General features: G+C 40.5%; 2 protein-coding genes across 4 annotated transcripts in view; one reads left to right on the top strand and one right to left on the bottom strand.

Annotated features, from left to right (window-relative positions):
- The window catches only part of ANKS4B (ankyrin repeat and sterile alpha motif domain containing 4B), a 113583-nt gene that overhangs the window by 26024 nt on the left and 62857 nt on the right, over nt 1-24702 (top strand). The window lies entirely within an intron of this gene.
- The window catches only part of ZP2 (zona pellucida glycoprotein 2), a 29968-nt gene continuing 26049 nt past the window's right edge, over nt 20784-24702 (bottom strand). The window contains exons 13-20 of the mRNA XM_045848810.1: nt 24512-24693; nt 24339-24430; nt 24114-24238; nt 23772-23961; nt 22473-22608; nt 22301-22397; nt 21795-21875; nt 20784-20929 (exon numbers count right to left, since the gene is read on the bottom strand). Of these exons, the coding sequence (XP_045704766.1) occupies nt 20784-20929; nt 21795-21875; nt 22301-22397; nt 22473-22608; nt 23772-23961; nt 24114-24238; nt 24339-24430; nt 24512-24693 (1049 nt within the window). The remainder of the gene's footprint in view (nt 20930-21794; nt 21876-22300; nt 22398-22472; nt 22609-23771; nt 23962-24113; nt 24239-24338; nt 24431-24511; nt 24694-24702) is intronic.

The raw sequence follows: 24702 nt of genomic DNA on the forward strand, positions 1-24702 counted from the left end.
CATGAAAGGTAATTAATCCCCAGAGCATGAAAACTGTGACTTTGTAAGTCAGAATGTTAAATTATCCGTGTTTGAGCATTTGCCATATGCCAGTACTACTTAAACTCTATGCATACCTATTGTGTGCAGTTTTCACTAGCACCCATTTTAAGATAAGGAAGCTGAAAGAATGAGAGTACACAAGCAGAAGTGAGATTAAGGCCCAATTTGCTCCTCTGCAAAACCCACCTTTGTAACTGGTGTGCTGCTGAACATTAATGCCTCTCCCTACCTTTGGGGCCTTCTGGGATGTGGCCCATGTCCTCATGAATGTTGTCTACTGCAGTTATAACCTTTGCTGCTGTGTTCAGTAACTCTGGAGCACCTCTTTCATAGAATGGAATGTATTGGCTCCCCTAGAGTTGTGCCCATAGAAGTATCATTTCAACCTGCACCCCTGTGTGGCTTCTTTGTCTGCTCTTGTATAACAGGACCTTCATCCCAGAAGCTGCAGCACCCTGGAGTGGCATGCTGAGTGTGATTGTCAGAGGAAGGTTCAGCATGGTTACTGGACTTTTGCTTACATTCCTTTGTGCTTCCCTGAGCAATAGAGGAAAGAGGATCTCAAGACAGAGCGGGTACAAAATGAGAAAACCTGCAATGTCTTAACTATGACACATCACCCCTAAAATATGTGTGTGCAGGTAGACACATGCCCTGAGGAATTAAATGTGTATAAGAACACACACATACACCCTGAGTGATAGGGGAGCTATGAAAATTACAAATTATTGAAATGTTTTCTTGGCCTTCCTATGAGAAAGTAATGAGGTAGGAATTATATACATATTTGTTATGCCTCTTAGATATGTTGTTATAGTGAATATTATCCATCACATGTGGTGGGAAAGTTGAAAATCAATCATATTGAAACATTCCCCTCCATTCCTCCCACTTCCAAATGATGGAGACCCCAGCTCGTGGGGTTACAGTAGGCACTTGCTGTCTCAATTCAGGGTAAGGGAGTTTTAGCAAAAGCAAGTCTCGTAGAAGTCTAGGTACAATGCAGACCTGATTCCCCACGGGAGAACCTATCCATGAGCATGGGTCCTGTGCATCGGACCTTGCTTTCCTCTGGGAGCTGGGCCCACGCCACACAGAATTGTCCCCTACATTCAAACACTCTCACTTCTATGACCCAGTTTTCTTACTAGTGTGTGCCATCTCTACAATCCTTGTGGACCAGGCATAGTGAGCAAGTGACAGTCTCTCTGTGCTTTGATTTCCTTAATCTGTAACAAGAATGCCGTCCAACCCAAGTCATTGGGAAATTGAGACAAATGATCTCTAAATTATATAAGTACTATAAAACATTAGAATGATTAAATATTTTCTTCACTAGACGGTATCTTGTTTGTTGTTATTCCATCCTCCCCATTCCCTACCTGCCTCCCCTCTGCCAGTGATCTGGGAATGGAAACATTGTCTATATCTTTCTCTTCAGATAGCCAAAACATTAGAACATTATATGTAGACACTCCTGAGCAATCCAGGGCAGTTCTCAATTGGGGGATGATATTGCAACACCCACCCCCACCCTCACCCCCCCCCCCAGAGACATTTGGCAGTGTCTGAAGGTATTTTTGATTGTCATGACTGTGTGTTTGGGTGGGGGTGCTGCTGGCATCTAGTGAATAGAGACCAGGGATGCTGCTCAACATTCTATAATGCACAGGATGGCCCTCACAGCACAGAATTATCTGGGCCCAAATGTCAGTAGTTCAAAGGTTGAGAAACCCTGATCTAGACAAATGAGCATGAAGAGCATTAGGCGAAGTAGCAGCATAACTAGTCTAGGGTGGGGCTGGGATTGACCAGGTGTGCACCAGAGCAGCCAGTTATACTAGTGGCATCTAAATAACATACACTTTCACATATGAGAAGTATTTCAGATTTTCAAAGCACTTTTACATTTGTTACCACCTGTGATCCTTCATAATAGTCCTGAGAGGTCCTACTGTTCTCATCTTCATGCCCACTTTCAACTGGCAGAAGAGGAAACCGGGCTAACAGGTAAGTCATTTGCTGAAGGTCTCACAGCTAGCTAGTGACTAAGCCATGACAATTTCATCACCAGCATAATCTTTGCTCTCTGTTGCCCATTGTTAAATCAGAAGTGACAAGGATGAAACACCTGGAAAATGGACTTCACCACCAGGAGTCAGAGATCCTTGCAGCCTGGAGACATAGTTTGCTTTCCAAAACTCAAGGCCCCATTCACATTCTTATAGTCCCTGTGCTTTGAGTTCCATTTGGGAATATCGAACAACCAGTAGAAGGAAATGGCACGAGTTTCTGAAAGAAAGTGCTTCATTTTGGAGCCAGTAGAGGGCACTCCCATCCAGGCGATGTAATGCTGACCCAGCTCTGGAAAAAGTGTTAGACTTGTGCTTCTTTCTTCATTGTGTACATACCTACAAGTAGTTCTGTTAAAAGGCAGATTTTGAGTCTGTAGGTCTGGAGCAGGACCTTTGTTTCCATACTGCTTACAGAAGCCTTCTAGGTAAAACTTTCCACGAATCACACTTTGAGAGGCAAGGCAATGGGCATCCTAGCCAATTCTCCCCTGTAGATGGCACAGCTGAGACCCAGAGAGGGAAAATGGCTTCTCTGTGCTCTAAGTCTGCAGTGCCAGGGCTGGAACCCACATCTCTTACACACTGTGCTTGCTTCCTGACATCCTTCCCTGCCCCTCTGACCCTTAGTAGGGTTAAGGAAGAGAGTACTGGAGTGTGAGTGAGAAGTAAGATGCTACCATCTGCCTTGAATCAAGCTTCTTTGATCTACATTTTTTGGTCAAGTCACTTTCCTTGCAGAAGAACCAGTGAAAATTCAAAGATGAACAGAACCAAAATCTCGGCCTCTTGGGCCTAGAGGGAGCCAAGGCAAAGTAAATTTGTTAACAAAAGGTATTGTACAGATCTGGCTATTAATCCAAAGAAAAGCTTACATAACTTTGTGTGTTCTTACAGATGCAAATTATAGTCATAGCTTTTTTCCTAAAAATAAAGGTTCTTTAAGCCTAAATCAATTTGGATGCATTTACCTACAAACAGAATGCATTCCTTTATAAGAACTCTGAACAGCTCATTTAACATGAAATCCAGAGGCAAGTGGTCCCAGGGTTGGTTCATGAAACACAGTGTTACAGTGGTTAGTTACTAACAAAAGAAGGGAGCAGAGGGAATCAGACTAAACCCTAATTAAATAGGAAGGAGCAGCTTCACAGTCACTCCAGGCATCCAAGTGGGCAGGAAAGATCTGCTTTCCAGTCTCCACAGGGAACAACCAGCCTGTTCCCTCAGATTAACAGAGGGGGATAAACACTGAGGGGGAAATTCTGCTGAGACATGCACAGTAGAAGCCAGATGACAAAGTAAAACTATGAGGCATGTGCAGAAGCAAAAATGGCAACCATAAAGAGGAGGAGTCTAGCCTGGGAAAATCTGGGAAATATGCTGAATAGGATAAGGGCACAAAATCCCTGAAGATCCAGGAAAGGGATTGGATAGGGGGAGGCACCAGCACAGCCCCAGGAAGAATCAGGAAAGAGAGCTTGGATAGCTTGAAAGAACACCTGCTCCCTCCCCAGCCCAAGGAAATATAATCAAAGCTTAACAAGGCCTGAGGCATTCTCTCTCTCTCTCTCTCACTCTCTCTCTCTCTCTCTCTCTCTCTCTCTCTCTCTCTTGCCATGTTGGCCTAACTGCAGTGCTGATCACAGACTGGATGAGAACAGAGACTAAGTTGGACTAGTGGAGCCTCAGATACAGGAATAGTGGCACAGCAGCTGTGGGCCCTAGCCCTCTTTCTGAGCTACAGGACAATTGCTCTGCAATTCTCAGTGTCCTTAGGTTTGTTACCATGATGGCTGCCACAGGTTGAGGAATCACAATTATCACACAACCTCATCTGTGCCACTGTCCCCACATCTCCACATGTTTACCTATCCAGAAGCTCTGTGTACCCCTTCATTTTGAGTTTTTTATGGAGACTTCATTAGTTAGGCATGATTAATAATATCATTGGCCTTTAGCAATTGGCCTCAAGCACCTCTGTTCTCAGTGGGGTGGGACCAAAACTTCCAACCTTTGCCCTGGCCCCATGTGGCTCAGTTGGTTGGAGTGTGTCACATAAGCTGAAAGAATGTGGGTTCAAACTGCAGTCAGGGCACATGCCTAGGTTCTGGGTTTGGTCCTAGATCCTAGTTGGGGCACTTACGAAATGTTTCTCTCCTTTTACCTCCCCCTCCTTTCCCCTCTCTCTAAAATCAATAAGCATGTCCTTGAGTGAGGATTTTAAAAAAAAGTCCCAACCCTCTTATTCAGGGTTGGTTTCCCTGGCAACCAGCTCTCATACTTAGGTTGCCTACTGGCTTTTCAAAAGGGATCTCATTAACATAATAAAAGACTTTGCTTTCAAAACTTAAGAAATTCTAAGAATTTAGGTGCTCTCTTCCAGAAACAAAGACTAAGACCAAATGTACCTCTTATTATAAATAACAATATCACAGGAAAAGTAGGGAGAAATCCTTTCTGTCATCTTCTCTGTATAGGGATACTTGTGATTACATTTAGGGCCCACCTGTATAATCTGGATAATTGCCCCATCCAAGATCCTTCACTTAATCATGTCTGCAAGTCCCTTTGCCATAAAGGTAACATTCACAGATTCCAGAGATTAGGATGTGGACATTTTGGGGACCATTAATGAACCTCCTAGAGAGTCTGACCATACTTAGACCCCATTCCTTAAAGATTCTAGCTTTACAAGCTTCAATTCAGACATGTATATCTTACAAAATATGTGTCTGATTAAGAACCTCTCATCTGACTTATAGCTTTATCCAACTTACATTTACTGTTTATCTTGAAGTTTTTTATTTCAAGTGCCTAAAAGAGTGCTGTTGTGTCAACATAAGAATAAGAATGCCCAAAACTGTAGAGATTTTTTTTAGTTTATTTGAGCCAAACTGATGACAATTGCAGGGAAGAAAAAAATCTCAATGGATCGAGAAAATGGCAGTTTAACAGTTATTTTATTGTATAATCAAAGGGGAAGCCATAAGAGAGTTATATGAAATCTATTGGTGATAGACTAGGGAGGCTATAAAAAGCAAAGTGGGAAAATCCCTGAGATTGGATAAAAAGTAAAATGAATAGACATATTTCTTTTACATTGGTGGGTAGAGGATTAATAATCAACATTTACAGAACATAGAGATGGTATGCAGGGAACAAAATAATAATGAGATGTTCTGTAGTCCCCTATTCTGTTTGAAAGTTGTACCTGAGGGATATGACAAAGGGGATTTTTTAAAAATTTAATCATTATTGTATACTTTTCCCATTACCATTTAGTCCCTTTATACCCCCCGCGCCCCCCAGCAATCACCACACTGTCACAGGTGTGCACAGGTAACCAGGTTCTTAGTGATTGAGAACAAAGAATTGAACCGAACACAGAAAGTTTATAGCATAAAGAAAGAGGGAAGATTTATTAAGCAATAGTACACTCCACAGGACATGGGAGTGGGCCAACTCTGAGTAGGGAAGGAACACGTGGGCTGGGGGGATTCTATTCTTATAGGGCAGAAGCTCCCTGGCTAGTCTTTGGCGGGCTTTTCCTGTGCAGGTACAAAGAGTTGGATTTCAAAGCTACTGCACATATGTGGTTTCCCATGATTTTCTTGATTGGCTACTGGAGAAGGGAGTCCCACAATGTTAATTCATTATAATGATATTATAATGAATCAGGGGTAGTGAGCAGGCACATTCCATGATTCAGAGTTATCCCAGAAAACAGGAACAACCAGTCTTAGGAGGGTATTTGTCATGTATAGATATTTTTCATCTCAGCCCTGTGGGGCCTCTGGAGTTTCCTTCCTGACTATCTCCTGCCTCAACACTATTGTCTGTGTCCATGAGTCCTTTTTCACTTTTGCCCAATTCCTCTCCCTCCTCACCTCACCCTTACCAGCTGTCATCCTGCTCTTCATGTATGAGTCCCCATTTTCTTTCTTAGTTCAGTTTGTTTATTAGAATCCACATATGAGTGAAATCATATGGTATCTGTCTTTCTCTGACCTTCTCTTATTTCACTTAGCATAATGTTTTCCAGGTCCATCCATGCTGTCTCAAAGGGTAAAAATTTCTTCTTTTTTTACAGCCAAGTAGCATTCAATTGTGTAAATGTCCCACAGTTGTTTTATCTATTCATCTACTGATGGACACTTGGGCTGCTTCCATATATTGGCGCCTGTAAAAAATGCCACAGTGAACATAGGGTGCTTATGTTATTTTGAATTAGTGTTTTGAGTGTCTTCAGATATATTCCCAGAACTGGGATCACTGGGTCAAAAGGTAGATCCATTTTGAGTCTTTAGAGGTATCTCCATACTGCTTTCCACAGTGGCTGCCCCAATCTGAATTCCTACCCAACAGTGCAAAAATGTTCCCCTTTCTCCACATACTGGCCAGCACTTGTTTGTTGATTTATAGAGGACAGCCTTCTGACAGGTGTGAGATGATGTATCATTGTGGTTTTAATGTGTGTTTCTCTGATGATTAGTGACATTGGGCCTCTTTTCATATATCTATTGGTCATCTGTATGTCCTCTTTGGAGAAGTGTCTATTCAGGTCCTCTGCCCATTTTTTAACTGGGTTGTTTGATTTTTAACACTGAGTTTTGTCATTTCTTGATAAATTTTGGACACTAACCCCTTATCAGATGTATCAGTGAGTATGTTCTCCCATCTTGTGGGTTGTCTTTTTATTTTGTTGATGATTTCCTTTGCTGTGCAAAAACTTTTTAGTTTGATGTAGTCCCATTTGTTTATTTTTCTTTTTTTTTTGCCTGGCCTTTGGAGATATGCCAGAAAAAAGTATTGCTACAAGCAATGTCCCAGATTTTGCTGCCTATGTTTTTTCTAGGATTTTTATGATTTCAGGTCTAACATTTAAGTCTCTGACCCATTTTGAATTTATTCCTGTGTGTATTGTAAGAAGGTGGTACAATTTCATTTTCCTGAACGTATCTGGCCGGTTTCCCACCATTTAATGAATAAACTATCTTTAGTCCATTGTATGTGCTTGCTTCTTCTGTTGAATATTAATTGACTATAAAGGTATGGGTTTATTTCTGGACTCTGTTCTGTTCCATTGATCTATGTGTCTGTTCTTATGTCAGTACCATGCTGTTTTGATTATTACGGCCTTATAGTAGAGTCTCATATTAGGTGGCATGATTCTTCCAACTTTGTTCTTCTTTCTCAGGATCATTGTTGACTTTTGTGGTTCTATACACATTTTTTAAATAGTTGTTCTAGTTCTGGGAAATAAGTCATTGGAATCCTGATAGGAATTGCATTAAATCTACAGAATTCTTTAGACATTTTAAACCTACTGTTCCTTTCCATCCACATGGTATATGCTTCCACTTATTTCTATCTCTTCTATTTCTTCAGTGTTTTATAATTTTCTGAATACAGGTCTTTTACATCCTTGGTTAGGTTTATTCCTAGGTATTTTATTCTTCTTGTAGCAATTGGAATGGGATTGTTTTCTTAATTTCCTTTCTGTTAGTTTCTTATTAGCATATAAAATGCAACTGGTTTCTGGATATTGATTTTGTATCCTGCTACTTTCCTGAAATCAATGATCAGTTCAGTCATTTTTTGGTGGAATTTTGGGGTTTTCTATGTACAGTATCATCATCTGCAAATAATGACAATTTTACTTCTTCTTTTCCAATTTGGATGCCATTTATTTCTTCTTCTTGTCTGATTGCTATGGCTAGGGCTCTAGCACAATGTTGAATAAGAGAGGTGAAAGCAGACATTCCTGTCTTATTCCCAGTCTTAAGGGAAACACTTGTAGTTTTTGCCCATTGAGTATGATGATGGCAATGGTTTTGTCATATATGGCCTTTATTATGTTTAGGTATGTACTCCAATATTGCTGAGAGTTTTTACCATAATGAGTGCTGAATTTTATCAAATGCTTTTTTCTCAATCTATTGATATGATCATGTGATTTTTACCCTTCCTTTTTGTTTAGGTGGTATATAAGATTTATTGATTTGAAAATATAAAAACCATGCATTCCCAGAATAAATCTAACTTGATCATGGTATATGATCTTTTTGATACATTGCCATATTCAATTGGCTAATATTTTGTTGAGGATTTCAGCATCTATGTTCATCAGGGATATTGGCCTATAATTTTCTCTTTTTGTAGTGTCTTTATATGATTTAGGGATTAGGATAATTCTGGCCTCATAAAATGAGTTTGGAAGACTTCCCTGTTCTTGAATTTTATGAAATAGTTTGAGGAAAGGTATTAGTTCTTCTTGGAATATTTGGTAAAATTCAACTGTGACGCTGTATGGTCTGGAGCTTTTGTTTGTTGAGAATTTTTTGATTACTGCTTCAATTTTACTAGGTATAATCTATCTGTTCACATCCTCTGATTCTTCCTGATTTAGTTTTGGAAGATAGTATGTTTCTAGGAATTTATCCATTTCATCTAGGTTGTCCAGATTGTTGGCATATAGTTGTTCATAATATTTTCATGCAATCCTTTGTATTTCTTTGGTGTCAGTTGTTATTTCTCCTTTTTCATTTCTGATTTTATGTATTTGGGTCTTTTCTCTTTTTTTCTGTTGAGTCTGGTTAAAGTTTTGTCAATCTTGTTTATTTTCAAAGGAACAGCTCTTGAATTCATTGATCTTTCATATCATTTTTTAGACTCTATTTCATTTATTTCTTCTCTGATCTTTAATATTTCCTTCCTTCAAATCACTTTGGGCTTTGTTTGCTGTTGATTTTCAAGTTCCTTTAAGTGTGAAGGTAGATTGTTTATTTGAGCTCACTCGTTCTTTCTTTCTTTCTTTCTTTCTTTCTTTCTTTCTTTCTTTCTTTCTTTTCTTCTCTCTTTCTTTGAGATGGACTTGTAATTCTATGACTTTGCCTCTTAGGATTGCTTTCCCAGTGTCTCACAGATTTTGGATTGTTATGTCCCTATTTTCATTTGTTTCAAGGTATCTTTGATTTCTTCCTTGATCTTGTCATTGACCCATTCATTGTTTAATAACATTATTTAGCTTCCATGTGTTTGTGTGTTTTTCAGTGTTCTTCTTGTGATTGATTTTTAGTTTCATAGCATTGTGGTCAAAGAAGATGCTTAATGTGATTTCAGTCTCCTTAAATTTATTGAGCCTTGTTTTGTGCCCTAACATGTGGTCTGTCCTAGAAAACGTTCCATATGCACTTGAAAAGTATGTGTATTCTACTGCTTTGTGGTGAAATGCTCTGAAGATATCAAATAATTCCATTTGATCTAGTGTGTCATTTAAGGCTCTTCTTTCCCTGTTGATTTTCTTTGTAGAAGATCTATCCATCAAAGTCAAAGTAGTGTTAATATCCTTGACTATGACTATATTTATGTTGATTCTCCCTTTATGTCCATCAAGATTTGCTTTACATATTTAGGTGCTTCTATCTTGGTTGTGTGTTTACTAGGGTTATACCCTCTTGTTGGATTGTTCCCTTTATTGTTATGCAGTGTCCTCCTAGGTCTCTTACTATAGCCTTGGTTTTAAAGTCTATTTTGTTGGATATAAGTACTGCAACCCAAGCTTTTTTTCCTTTCCTTTTGCATGAAATATCTATTTCATCCCTTTACTTTAGCCTGTGTGTATCTTTCGATATGAGATTTGTCTCTTGGAGGCAGAATATATATAGATCTTTTTTTCTTATCCATTCAGCTACCCCAAGTCTTTTGGTAGGAGCATTTAATCCATTTACATTTAAGGTGATTATTGATAGATACATATGTAGTGACATTTTATTGTTAGACAGTTTTCCTCTGTTATTTTGTCTTTTCTCTTTTCTGTCTTCCCCTTAAAGCAAGCTATTTAACATATGTTGCAGTACTTATTTGGTGTTAGTAAACTCCTTTAGTTTTTTCTTGTCTAGGAAGCTCCTTATTTCTTCTTTGATTTTAAAAGATAGCTTTGCTGGGTAAAGTGGCCTTGGTTGTAGATCCTTGTTTTTCATCACCTTGAATATTTCATGTTACTGTTACTCTCTTCTGGCCTAAAATGCTTCTGTTGACAAATCAGATGACAGTCTAATTGGTTCTCCCTTGTATGTAACTATGTGCTTTTCTTTTGCAGCTTTTAGGATTCTCTCTTTAAGCCTTGCATTTTTAATTATATGTCTCAGTGCAGGCTTCTTTGGGTCCAATTTGTTTTGGGACTCTCTGAGCTTCATGGACTTGTGTGTCTTTTTCCTTCATCAGATTAGGGCAGTTTTCAGCCATTATTTCTTTAAATAGGTTCTTGATACCTTGCTCACTCTTTTCCTTCTGGTATTTTCATGGTGCAGATGTTGTTACACTTCATACTGTCCCAAAAGTTTCTTAATCTCTCCTCATTTTTAAAAAAATTCTTTTCTCTTTTTGCAGCTCTGCCTGGGTGTTTTTTCTCCTTGTCTTCCAAATCACTGGTTCTATCCTCTGTTTTATCTAACCTACTGTTTATTCCTTCCACTGTCTTATTTACTTCAGATATTGCATTCTTTATTTCTTTTTTAAACTGTTTTTATTTACTTTTAGACAGGGGGAAGGGAGAGAGAAAGAGAGGGAGAGAAGCATCAATGTATGGTTGCCTCTTGTGCTCCCCTTACTGGAGACCTGGGCTGCAACACAGGCATGTGCTCTGATTGGGAATCTAACCAGCAACATTTTAGCTTGCAAGCCTGCACTCAATCCATTGAGCCACACAAGCCAGGGCTGCATTCTTTCTTTCTTTTTTAAACATATTTTATTGATTATGCTATTATAGTTGTCTCATTCCCCCTCCCCACATTTATTCCCCTCCACTCTGCCCCCCCAACTCCCTTGCACCCCCCCAACATGTCCATGGGTCATACATATAAGTTCTTTGCCTTCTCCATTTCCTATACCATTCTTAACCTCCCCCTGTTTATTTTCTACCTACCATTTATGTTACTTATTCCTTGTACTTTTTCCTCCTCTCTCCATTTCCCACTTCCCCACTGATAAGCCTCCATGTGATCTCCATTTCTATGATTCTACTCCTATTCTAGTGCTGGGGACTGCCCTGCCTGGTCTCAGGAAGCTGTAACCCCCCGTGACTTAGGCTGAGTGAAAGACCTCCAGACCAGGAGCCACTAAGGATACAAAACTTATTTCCCTGACATGAACACTGCCTGTTCTAATGCCTGGCTACCTTTGCATGATTGGCAGTCAATGACAGGTAACAATTCTCTAAGAAAGAGAATGAATCTAAGACAGACTCAATCACGTGGGAATGCCCTAAGGGAAGAGACTCACGGGTCTGTGGATATGAAGGGGTGATGGACATCAACCCCTGCCCCCTAGGCTTTGTCAAAGCCTGAGTCCTTGTTCTTAGATGTGAGAAATCCAAGTCTCCTGGCTGCCTTTGTCTTCTCTGTTAACTCAGGCCTGTGGAAATAGCAGGGGCGGTGCAGCCCAGACCAGAAACAGCAGACCCCTGGGGTAATCAGGCCTGGGACATAGAATATGCAAGATCCTGTGAGATCTGTTTGCTGGAGGATGTTATTAGATTAGAATTTGAAGGCACAGACAGGAAACCAAAACTGCCCTTTGAGCCCTGTTAAATAAAACCCCAATCACAGTGGGGGTTCTGTCTGCACCTTTGTAAGTCACTTACTTTTTTTAATATTTTTTGCCAGACTGTGAATCCACAAACTACGTCTGTCTTCTCAATAAAAATCTTCTTGAGGATGGAGACTACGCGCTCTCCACTAGAGAGAGTGGCCCTTCTGTCCCTATTTCCCCACAGGACATGGTTGTCTCTGTGTATGTTTTTCTCATGTTTTGATGAGCATCTGCAGCAGAGATGGATACTGATAGCCAGTATCTGCTGCATTCTAGTTGTTTGCTTAGTTTGTTTTTGTTTTTGTTTTGAGATTCAGTTGTTAATGGTTGTGAGTTTGTTGTCATTTTAGTGTTCACAGTTTTGATCTTTTTCTTAGATAAGTCCCTTTAACATTTCACATAATAAGGGCTTGGTAATGATGAACTCCTTTAACTTGACCTTATCTGGGAAGCACTTTATCTGCCCTTCCATTCTAAAGGATAGCTTTGCTGAATAGAGTACTCTTGGATGTAGGTCCTTGCCTTTCATGACTTTGAGTACTTCTTTCCAGCCCCTTCCTGCCTGTAAGCTTTCTTTTGAGAAATTAGCTGATGATCTCATGAGAACTCCTTTGTAGGTAACTCTTTCCTTTCCTTTTGCTGCCTTTAAAATTCTCTCTTTATGGTTAAACTTGGGTAACTTAATTATGATGTGTTTTGGTGTGTTTCTTCTTTGATCCAACTTCTTTGGGATTCTGAGCTTCCTGGACTTTCTAGAAGTTTATTTCCTTTCCCATATTGGGGATATTCTCCTTCATTATTTTTTCAAGTAAGTTTCAATTTCTTGCTCTTCCTCTTCTTCTTCTGACAGCCCTATGATTTGAATGTTGGAATGTTTAAAGTTTTTCTGGAGGTTCTTAACCCTCTCCTGATTTTTTTGAGTTCCTGTTTCTTTATTCTTTTCTGATTGGATGTTTCTTTCTTCCTTCTGGTCCAAACCATTGATTTGAGTCCCAGTTTCCTTCCCATTACTGTTGGTTCCCTGTACATTTTGCTTTATTTCACTTTTCATAGCCTTCACTTTTTCCTCTATTTTGCAACCATAATCAACAAATTCTGTGCATTCTTTATTTCTGACTGACCTTTTTTATGGTTTCTATATCTTCTTGCTGTTGAGTATCCTTATAATCATTACTCTAAACTCTCTATCTTTTAAATTGTTTGCCCCCATTTCATCTTGTTCTTCTCATGGAAATTTCTCTGGTTCTTTCATTTGAGATCTGTTTCTTTGTCCTCCCACTTTAGTTCATTGAACTAATCAGTTTTATAGCCTTAAGCTGTAATTAGCAGCCCAGATTTAGCACCACAGGATGGAACATAGTAATTCCTGTGAACATAGCCTTCCTGAGAGGAGTGCCCCACCTGAGAAAGATGACTCCTGTGGTATGAGAAATGACTCAGCAGAGGGATTCTTACAGCTCTTCCTTCAGTCTCTCCAGAGCTACCAACCCCAGACTTTTTTTAAGCATCTCTAGTCCACTCTGCCCTCCCTCTGCTGGATCCCAGGGTAAGTGGCTGCAAATTAAATTTTGTGTGTTGGCTTTTTAAGAGGCTCTCCGTGTCTCCAGCCATTTCTCCCTGGCAGTGAGAAACCCTGCTGCTTTTCACAGCTGGATGTTATCTGGATTCCTTTCCCCTGGGGATCCAGCTTAGGGTTTAGACTCCACACTTCTCAGGGGAAACCCCCCAACCTCTGAAATATTCCTCTGGAAATCCAGCTGCCATCCTTGAGAGCCCAGCCAGGCCTCTTGCACCTCCTTTGCAATCCCTATCTGTCTTGCTGTGGTGAAGTGGTTTCTTCTATCTGTAGTATTAAGGCTTCTATCCAGCTAGTATTCAGTTGGTCATTCAGGACTATTTCTACAATTTAGTTGTAATTTCAGATTGGTCCTGGGAGGAGGTTAGTGTAGCTTCCACTTACTCCACCACCATTTTGGATCTCCCTTTGCAAAAGGGGATTGTTAACAATGAATGTTAGATATTGGTTCTTGAGTTTGGCTATGAAGCAACTCAGAGTCAAGAACTCTAATACAAGAGACAGTTTATTTAGAGAAAGAAAGTCACAGAGGCAGACGAAGTAAGTCAGCTTGGCTACATGGACTCAAGAAACAAATTGCAGAGGCAAAAGAAAGGTCCTTGGAATTTAAGAGAAAGAAAGTGTTAACAGAACCAGCCAGTGGTATTCCAAAAGAGTAGTGGGGTTTGATTGCTTGCCACCAAGGGGCATGACTCCAGAGAAAACAGTTAAGTGAAAAAGGAAAGTGGTTGTTTTTTAAAGGCTATACAGTTTTAGAATAATGGCAAATTTCTACCATTAAGTCCTGTTCCCTTTAAAGCACCCCAAAACAAATGGACCTGCTGCCCTCTGCCAAGCCAGATAAGTTTCAGAATATGATACTTAAAAGTATTGGCCTCCAAGAAATGCAAAAGTCTGCAAGTCAGCAGTCCCAATCAGAGTTCAGCTCCAGGCATCTCTTACGAATCTGTGTGCACCTGCCCGAGTCCATCTTGCAGCATCAATTTCTCTCCACTGGGCTACATTATCTCTGGCCACCAGCTCACCAGTGTGTTTGTGTGCTTGGCCAGGCAGGGCCCTGCAGTGCTACCAGCTCCACCACCCTCTTCTGTGTGGGAGGGGTGCTGAGGCTGTTTCCAAACCACATAGTCTCCAGGATCTGCCAAGTCTCAGGACCTCCATTTCCCTGCAGCTGACGAGGTTAGCCAGGAGAATGGCAAAAAGCTTACTAACCAAATGTTTCCCAGCATGCTGCATTTTAATAGCTTAGCTCAGAAATTCCTGTGTAACGTAACATCCAGCTCTTCCTATAGTGCATCAATCTCTACTATTTTTGTCAGCTGCCCACTATCTTTGACCCTCTTTTGGCTTCCATTTTTAGTAAGGACAAAAGTTTCCCAGCCATATAGAGGCACACAACTGTCTGTTCAGGGTGGGGTGTCCAGCCACCACAGCTCATGCAGGTGCTGTATGAGCTCCCCAACCCCAGCTATGTTACAAGTGACGTGACTGCTGGCCCATTTGTACAGTCATGTTGTCTTTGTTTACAGTTTGCCTCAAGCAGCAGCCTCCTTCCTCAACTCCACCCCTTGGGGTATTTAATCTGCTGCCTCAGCACCCTTCCAGGGGTGGGGAGGTGCTGGCTCTTGCTAGATCTGAGGTCCCTTATTCTCCAGTGACCTCTGGTCTGACCTACCCCATTGCAAAAGTAAAGGTATGCACCTGGGAGAGAAGGTGTGCATATGAGAGAGAGAGAGAGAGAGAGAGAGAGAGAAAATACTGGGTCCCCTGTTTTAAAGGTTTTTCTGTTTTCCAAAGGTGGGAGGTGTATTTTATTTTATTTTTATTTGTTTAAAGATTTTATTTTAAGAGAGAGGGGAAGGAAGAAAGAAGGAGTGGAAGAGAAACTTCCATTGGTTGCCACTCTCATGTGCCCCAAACAGGACCAAACCCACAACCCAGGCATGTGACCTGACTGGAATTAAACTCACAAACTTTTGGTTTATGGGATAACACTTCAACCAACTGAGCCACACTGGTCAGGGCTTTATTTTATTTTTTTAATCCTCACTGAGGATGTTTATTGACTTTAGACAGAGGAAGGGGGAGAGAGGGAGAGAGACATTGGTGTGAGAACAAAACATTAATCAATTGCCTCCTTTAAGTGCCTTGACATGGATTTGAACCTGCAACTTTTTGATGCACAGGATGACACTCCAACCAGTTGTGCCAAAGGCAAGGATTTTAGGGGAGATCTCAGGGAAAGATCTCAATAGAGTATTCATCAGCATTCCAAGTGTGTCCTTTCAGAGTAATAATCTCTACCACATTAGCCACCACAGTTGGTCCTGATGCCAGGTGTGGTGTACTCTGTCTGGTTTCACTGCTTTTCTGGGCCTGGAGCTGAAATACAACTGAGGTCTAAATGTCATCTCTAGTTTGACCAAAGCTCTGTCTGTGTTCAAAGAACCAAGGCTTTCTTCCTACAATTATTTGACGTGGGTCAGAACCCTATTGTCCCAAGGGCTTAATGTTTAAGGGAGTGGTCATGCAAAGGCTTGTATGGAAGTCACATGAGGCTATTCTCTGGCTTCCTTGTCCATCCTCTAAGGGGGTCTAAACTGCATGACTAGTGATTTGAAAGGTCAGGGGATCTAAACTGCATAACTATGACATTCTGGGGGAGGAAAGGTCACTGTAGAGGTAAGGTCCTAGCTTATAATAGTTTTCTCCATTGCTAGGTACCAAGGACTTTTCACTCTGGTGACATTCTGTATCTGGCCTATTGTTGCTACTGTGCTTCTGCCACTGTAACTGCCTACTCCATCAGGATTACTCTAACTCTCCAAAAATAGGTTATCATAGATGCAAAAAGACAATAGACTGGCTCAGCTTAGGTAAAGATTGACCTATGTCAAGGACAATAGCAGCCTAAGACATGGACTACCTACCATGACTCACTTTTAGTTAAGAAGTTTACATTTAGACCATTCTATGTAGTTAGTTTGGCCACTGAGTGTGTAAGGCCCACCATGTAGGCCTCCCCTGAGCTTGTCAGGCTTAGTATGTCTCCCCTTTATTGTCCATAATGGTTATATCGGTATTTAGATGGCCCCACTGCTGACTGGGCAGCTCATACACCAATACCCTGATGATCTCATTGAACACTCACATGCTTGCAAAGTAGGTTTTATCCCATTTTACATATATGGAAATAGGCTCAGAGGATGTTCCATCTGCCCAAGGTCAAATAATGAAAAAGACATAGATCCAGAATCCCAGCTCAGATCTTGTTTTAGAGACCCTACATATTCCATAAAACTGCCTGAAGCAGCAGAATGGGGCAGGGAGGTAAAGTTCATTAGAGGGGGCTTGCTAAGGCACACAAGTCCAGTCTTACCCCTGTAACCTCCATTGAACTTCCTAGTAAAGTAGAATCCCAAATGTCCTTCATCCACCTCCTGGCACCTGGATGACAATTACAGTCCATTGCTACTGATAAGGGAGATTGCAAACTCTAGTTTGGATCAGAAGGCAGCCTTTTAGGATTTGAGCTTACTATGTCCCCACGTGGTCCCTCAGATAAGACTGCCTCCCCCACGTACCTTCAGAAATTGATAGTGGGGCTTTAATAAACAGCTCATTATACTTTGTCCAGGCAGCCATGGCAACAAGTATTCATCCCAGCCAATGCTCCACAACCAGCTTGGCCGTCCTCTTATAGCTATGCCTCAACATTTGTGGTAAACACATCAGGACTGGGTTCTGCTGTAGGGAAGCCTTGAGGTCGAGGTCACCTTGATCTGGTGACTCTATACAACTTGTGAATAAGATAGGGCTCAAGATTCTCATTAGCAAAATTAGCAATTCTAGCAAGTGTTTTTCAAGTTGTGGGTAGTGACCCACTAGAGAGTATATTAGCCTATTTCTGCCATAACAAATAACACAAGGTTAAAGGCTTATAACAGTCTTTTACAATTCTAGAAGTCAGAGTCAAAATGGAGCAGCAGGACACAGCCCTTCTGGAGGCTCTAGGGGATAATCTACTTCCTGGCCTCCCTCAACTGCTAGAGGTACTCACATTCATTGGCTTTTCACATCACTGTGACTTCTGCTTCTGATCCTTGTTCCTGTTTTATAAGGATCCTTGTGATTGGGCCCACTTAGATAATCTCCCCATGTTAAGACCTCAAGCCACATCTGTAAAATCCATTTGGGACCATGTAAAAGGAAGAATATTTAGGTTATGGGAATTAGGGTGTGGACATTTTGGAGGTAGTCATTAATCAGCCTACCATACTGGAACAGAAAGCCAGTTAAGGGCCAACACTTTAAGTTCCCATTTTAAAAAGTACAACACATGCAATATTTCTGATTCTAGTGGTTAACGCTAACATGGTGTAGTCACACAGAAAATTTTGAATCCAAGGCTCTTTCTTGCTGTATCATTAGCAGAATGATTTATTCCCTTATAAAGCAGTGCCCAGAGAATGGTCTTGAGATGACTTGAAATTCTCACCCCTACTCTGGAAAGACCAGACCTCTTACAGTATAGGTATAGCTGTTCCCTTCCTCCATTTATGTAGTTGAGATTTACTACCTGAATCTAACAAGAGGATTGAGAATGAAAGGACATTTTGGAAGATAAGACCAAAGATTCAATAGTAAAGACCTACAGTGTCACATGACGATTAAGTATATATAATATTCCTTCCCAAGCAGGATTAGGTTTTAAAAAAAGACAAATGTAATCAAAACAGCCTGCTACTGACATAAAAACAGACAGATAGACCAATGGAACAGAACAGAGAGCCCAGAAATAAACCCAAGTCTCCATGGTCAATTAATATTTGGTAAAGGGGGCAGCAACATAAAATGGAATAAAAATAGCCTCTTCAACAAATGGTGTTGGGAGAGCTGGACAGCTACATGCAAAAAGGAACTGGATCACCAACTTACACCATACACAAAAATAAACTCAAAGTGGATAAAAGATTTAAATATAAGTTGTGGTACCATTAAAGTCCTAGAGGAGAACATAGGTAGGAAAATCTGAGATATTTCATGCAGCAATATTTTCACTGATATGTCCCCTAGAGCAAGGGACATAAAGGAAAGAATAAACAAATGGGACCCCATCAAATTAAAAAGCTTCTGCATGGTTAAAGAAAACAGTATTAAAATAAAAAGAGAACCAACCATATGGGAAAACGTATTTGCCAATGATATCTCAGACAAGGGTTTAATCTCCAAAATATATAAAGAACTCATGACTCCACTCTAAGAAGACAAGCAACCCAGTTAAAAAATGGGCAAAGGACTTGAACAGACATTTCTCCAAGGAGGACATACAGAGGACCCAGAGACACATGAAAAGATGCTCAGCATAACCAGCCATCAGAGAGATGCAAATTAAAACCACAGTGGGATACCACTTCACACCAGTCAGAATGACCATTATAAGCAAAGCAACAAACAGCAAGTGTTGGAGAGGTTGTGGAGAAAAGGGAACCCTATTGCACTGTTGGTGGGATTGCAGACTGGTACAACAACTATGGAAAACAGTATGGAATTTCCTCAAAAACTAAGAATGGATCTGCCTTTTGACACAGCAATTCCGCTGCTTAGATTATACCCTAAAAATCCTGAAACACTAATTCAAAAGAACCTATGCACCCCAATGTTTATAGCAGCACAATTTACAATAGCCAAGTGCTGGAAGCAACCTAAGTGCCCATCAGTAAATGAGTGGATCAACAAACTATGGTACATTTACACAATGGAATACTACTCAGCAGAGAGAAGGAAGGAGCTCCTACCCTTTGCATCAGCATGGATGGTACTGGAGAGAATCATGCTAAGTGAAATAAGCCAGAAGATGAAAGAAAAAATACTGTATGATCTCACCTTTAACAGGGACCTAATCAACAAAACAGACAAATAAGCAAAACATAAGCAAAGTCACTGAAATTGAGAACAGGCTGACAGTGACCAGAGAGGACAGGGGAGGGAATTTCATGGAAAAAGGGGTGAATGATTTGCAGGAACAAGTATGAAGGACACATGGACAATAACAAAGGGGGATGGTGGGAATGGGAGGGAGGTGGGGAGGACTGGGGGGGTGGGCTGGGATAAGGGTAAAAGGTAGAAAATTGTACTTGAAGAACAATTAAAATAAAAAGAAAAAATATATAAAAAAATAAACAAGACAAATACCATATGATCTCACCTTTAACTGGAACATAATCAACAAAAGGAAAAAGCAAACAAACTATAACCAGAGTCATTAAAATTAAGAACAATTTAACAATAGCCAGAGGAGAGAGGGGGAAGAGGACAGTGGGGAGAAGGGTTTTCAGGAACTACTATAAATGACACATAGACAAAACCAAGGGGGAGGATGGAAGCAAGAGGGGGAGATGGGCTTGGAGGGGGTGGGGAGATAATACAGACAACTATAATTGAACAACAATAAAATAATTTAAATGTTAAAAAAGGAAAAAAACAAGACTGACAACTCACAGTTGAGGGTGAAAACTCTACAAAACATTAAAAGACTTCCATATTTCTATTTCCACCTCCCCACCATGTACAGAGACTTAAAAGCTTTATAATTTTTTTTCTTAGCAAAAATTCTAATTTAGATCCAGAGGTTTTTTTAGTTGAAGGATACAATAAATTTATTTTTGTTTGATATCTTGAATGTAGTCAGTTAAGAGCTATGTAGAGTGTGAAGCAGACAATGATATGGATGATATATAGCTGCAGCTTGGCATAAGATGGGTACCCACAGGAAACAGCCACAGGAAGCAGTAATGCAGGCATAGGAGTGGAAAAGTGGCTCTCCAGGCTCTGCTGAAAGGTTGGTATTCAGCTGGAGAATCTTTATTAGATTAGGGATGTTGTAATTACACCTGAGAAAACTAGAACCTCATAGTATTCCTTACACTCTTCCAAAAGGGATTTCTGGTCTTTAATTGAATTTGGAGCTCAGGGAATATGTGGCTAAATCCCTTTAAGTTCTTGGGGAAAGTTGTCTACTTATTTGACAGAGTAATTTGAGTTAGGAAATATTTCCTAAGTAGGATGCTAGGTTACTGCCTTGGGAACACCTGGTTTCCAGTCCCTTACAGAGAAGATAAATTATGCTAAAGAATAAGGGTGGCTTCCTGTTCCCCATCTCCATCTTGTATATATGAATGGAAGAGTAAAAGGCATTGGAGTCACCTAAATGCACCCCCAGAGGTAGGCTGTACCTAATCCCCACTGTTGATTGAATTCTCTGGCACTGACAGTTTTGGAGGTGGGAGTCAGAAAAAAACTAAGTGACCAGAAGCATTGAAGTCATCAATTTCCTTATTCATGTTCACACAGACAAAAACTGCCCAGAGGATTATGGAGAGCTACTATGTTCACTTGAAAGAAAAGCAACTGCAAGAAATAATCCTTGAACTTCATCTAATCTTAATGAGAAAATAGAAGCAAGAGGCTTACTTCCACCACTTTATTTGAAAATTCAATTAATGATTTAACATTATGGTTCTTTTTTTGTACAGGTAATAGATGAGGTCTGGAGCTGCTACAACACCTGCTAAGACAACCACAACAGCCATAGTTTTAAAAGCAATATATCCAGCAGTCCCATGCCCTTTAGAATATACAACATCTGGAAAAGAAGCAGACATTCAAGTCTTAAGGTCATAATTAAATCTTAGGCATAAGTTAAAGTTGAAGCTTTACATGTGAGGGCTCCCCAGAAAGGAAGTAAAATTAAATATCAAAGGATTCATTTGGGAAGCTTGCAACAGAGTATAGCTTTAACCCCTTGAGCCAAACTTCTCCTCTCCCTGTTCCATACCCACTGTTGTCCCATTTCCCACTTGCTTTTACTGACTTAAAGTCAATTGGCTGATATCTGGAAAGATGCTTATATTCCCAGGCTGCTGTCTTACACAACATCCTGGCACCAGCAGAAATGCTCAGCTCTCTCAAGTATGTGACCTCTTGCAGGTTATTACTTAGGGATTTAGGAAAGCTTAATTTCAAATTTTAAGCCTAAAATTAAGACCACCTGGGATGAAGATGTGGGATATTAACAGGAACAAATTAAGTGTGGCAGGAGCAAGGCACATTCCTTCAGGCTTATTAGTCCTACATCTAGAAACATATCTTGTAGTTCTTGTTTATGAGGCAAACATTTAAGAGGCTTCCAATTTGGCATTAATGAAAAAACTGGAAGTAACCTAATTGGAATTCTATTTAGTTATTAACACTGAGGTAGGTCTCTATATAGATGTAAGATATAATTTTAAAAAGCAGTTATAGAACTTCAGGTAGAATATATAATACCACGTGTTAAAGGGGGATTTGGAGAAGGGTACACAGGAGACTTAGCAGAAGCTATCTCTGGGAAGAGAAACTGTCTTTTCTTGTTCAGGTTTACACTAAGCATATGTTATTTATGCATAATTAAATTTGACGTAAAGCCACAAACTTGAAACCAGAAAGGGCCCTAGGCTTTGAATCCATACCTCTGCCCGAAGAGCCATCTGACAACAGGAGGATAGGTCCTGGAAGACTTAGTATTTTTTTCTCTTCAGTGGCCCCTGTGGCTGGAGACAGATACAGGGTTTGAACACCGAAATAGTGAGTGGTGACTGGTAAGAGGTGTGTCTATGGAGTTTCTAGAGCAGATCTCCATGGCATTCCTGATCTTCTGTGCAGTTTGCCTGCCTTTGCAGAACAGGACAAACACCTTACTCTAAAGACAGGATGGATTCTCAAAGAATTTTAGGCTCAGAGTCTACCTAGACTCAGGAAGACTAACCTTTTAGTCACATATGCAAAAGATCAAACTTGTCTATAGGACTGCTTAAGAAGAGTCTGCCCATCTCAGACTCATACAGGTAAGGTAGACTGGACTAAAGTTTCTTGGGCTCTTGGGACTAGAAAAAGAATGAGGCACTCTTCTTTAAATTCTGAAAGGATGAGGCTTGTTTTGAGTAAATTGACAGTAATGAGGACTTGACATTTTTACCTCGCCTGCTTCTAGATGACACAGGGCACATCACAGAACACAGAGGGGAATCAGGCAAAAGCTGATTGCAAATGAAGGCATGGCAGTGAAAGTGGACCTGGAAGTGGAGAGAGTCAGGTGGGGTTGGTGCCCTGACAGGCATCCTGTTCCAGGTGACTTGTTAATTACTCACCAGGCTGGAGAGCACTTGGGTCGCTGATATAAAGGCAAAGGTCTTCACATCAAACCTCTGGTAGTGATTAGGATAGGTCACAGAGGAGCCAGCTGGATGGAAAGTGGTTCTGTGGTTGTCCAGGTTGTATTCACAGCTAAGAGGCATGTACCAGGAAGGACATCAGCCACATTTAACTGAGTCTAACTCAGTGTTTGCCCAAATTCAGTCACATGTAGCACTTTCAGGACTATTGCTATACCTTCCACCTGTACATTTTACTTTATATTTCTGACTTTCCTATCCCACAATATCCATGGAATCCTAAGTTGTGCATGCAACACTATTAAAGTTGTATTGATACAATTTAAGTGCCTATTTGCTTGCCAGCTAAACTCAACAAAAGCTACAAGTTTTTATGTGTCTTCATATGACATAGGCTTAATTCTTCTTACTATTGTGAATACTTGTTATGTCTCAGTATACTAATTATGGTAGTATATGCCAGTGACCAAAAAAAAAAAAGGTAGGAAAGTCCTATCATTTTATAATTTAGATGCTAGCAGGGAATAAGAGGTATAAAAAGTAGTATGTTAGGTGGTAAGTGCCAAGCAAAGAAGAGTTAGACCAGGCTACATGAGCAGGAGGGTCAGAGTAGACTTCATGGAGGAGGGGACACTTAAATAGGTTTTGAATGGAGTGAAGGAATGAGCTGCATGGATGCTGGCTACACATGGTTCTTGGTCAGGATTGTATCTAGAGTCTAAGAGCTTAGCAACAGATGACAACAGCTTCAAGAAAAGGAAGGTGCAGAGCCAAGTAGGCAGAGCACAAGTGTTTGTGTAGTTATAACTTTAGAGCATTGTGGTGTTCAGGTCTAGAGCCAATTGGACATCCAAATTGCACCATTTTATTAAGTTATATTTTGGGATAGTTATTTAAGCAGAAAGCTTGAATTTCTTCTTCATAAAGTTAGTGGGCTAGAATCTCATGGAGCAATGAGATTCAAACAATGCATGTAGAATGCACAGCACTTGGCACATGGTAGGTGTTCAGTAAATAGAAAGTGGAGATCTATTTTCAGTCCAGATAAAAGAATATTATGGACAGACCTTTTGGGGAAAGATTCCATTCTTTTAGATTCGGGGTAATAGAAAGTATGGTTAATTTATTAGACCAAGGACTAATTACTGAAAATCCCAGGACAAATATCAGGGACTTTGTGATGTAGCATTCCTCTGAAGTGCAAGAGGATTTATTCTCTCTTCTCTGGCAGTTTAATGAGTCAGCTGGGATTCCTTATGTGTGGAGAATACCTACCCATTCACTACAATATTCCAGCGGGGGAGAGAGGTTGGGTCTGCAGTGGGTGTTGCCCAGCAGTCATCTATGATTAGCTTGATGTTGGGGTCAGTTCTGTTTAAGACACTCACTTCCAGATAAATTGGTTGGCGGAGGTATCTCACCACAGGGTAGTCCTTGTCCCCATAAGGTTTCAGGTAGGAGTTATCTTAAATGGAATAGAAACCTCTTCAGTACTCAAGTAGTTGATGGTTGCAATGGGAGCTTAAGTATCACAACTACTACACTTGTCTGGTGGCATCAGATTAGTGAAGAGTTCTTGAAATATTTAAGCAGATTTCTCAAGTTGTAATGTCTCACCTGGGAAGGACTGTAGGATCAAGGCAAGTGGACCTGGCTTCACTAGTGCCACTGAAGGGGAATGACTTTTGATGCTGGTATTTGTTAACATGTCATCCATGTTGTAATAGCACTTCACCGTCATTCTGTAAGAGTTGTTGGAGGTGGGAGTACAAAGAATTTTAGGTTAAAAAAACTTTGAATTTAATCTGGAGCTTTAAAAGTCAAGTAGCAATTGGTTCACACCTGAATTCACCATCTCTGGCAATTGCGCTAGGAGGAAGATCTGCCCAGAGAGCATGTATTTCATTTTCATAGATGACTTTGTCATCCTTGAACTTAAAGTTAGAGAAAAGTTAGAGTGTTTACCAGTTGTCTCAAAGGCAAGTCTTAACCTCTTGCTATCTGCTCATACTAACCTGATGTCTTGTTCCACATCCATGCAGGGGTATGTGAAACCATACCAGCCCCTGAGATGGAGTTGTGAAGGTTGGCTGGCAGGATGAGTCCCCCACTCTGAGGGTGTCCAGATTGAGAGCTGGTCTTGTCTGGTGGCTATGGACTTTGACATCCATAAACCCATCCTGAGTACACAGTTCACCTGTAATTA

This window comes from Phyllostomus hastatus, unplaced genomic scaffold (assembly GCF_019186645.2).
Source record: "Phyllostomus hastatus isolate PE091 unplaced genomic scaffold, TTU_PhHast_1.1 phas_contig_64, whole genome shotgun sequence".
Classification (NCBI taxonomy): Eukaryota; Metazoa; Chordata; class Mammalia; order Chiroptera; family Phyllostomidae; genus Phyllostomus; species Phyllostomus hastatus.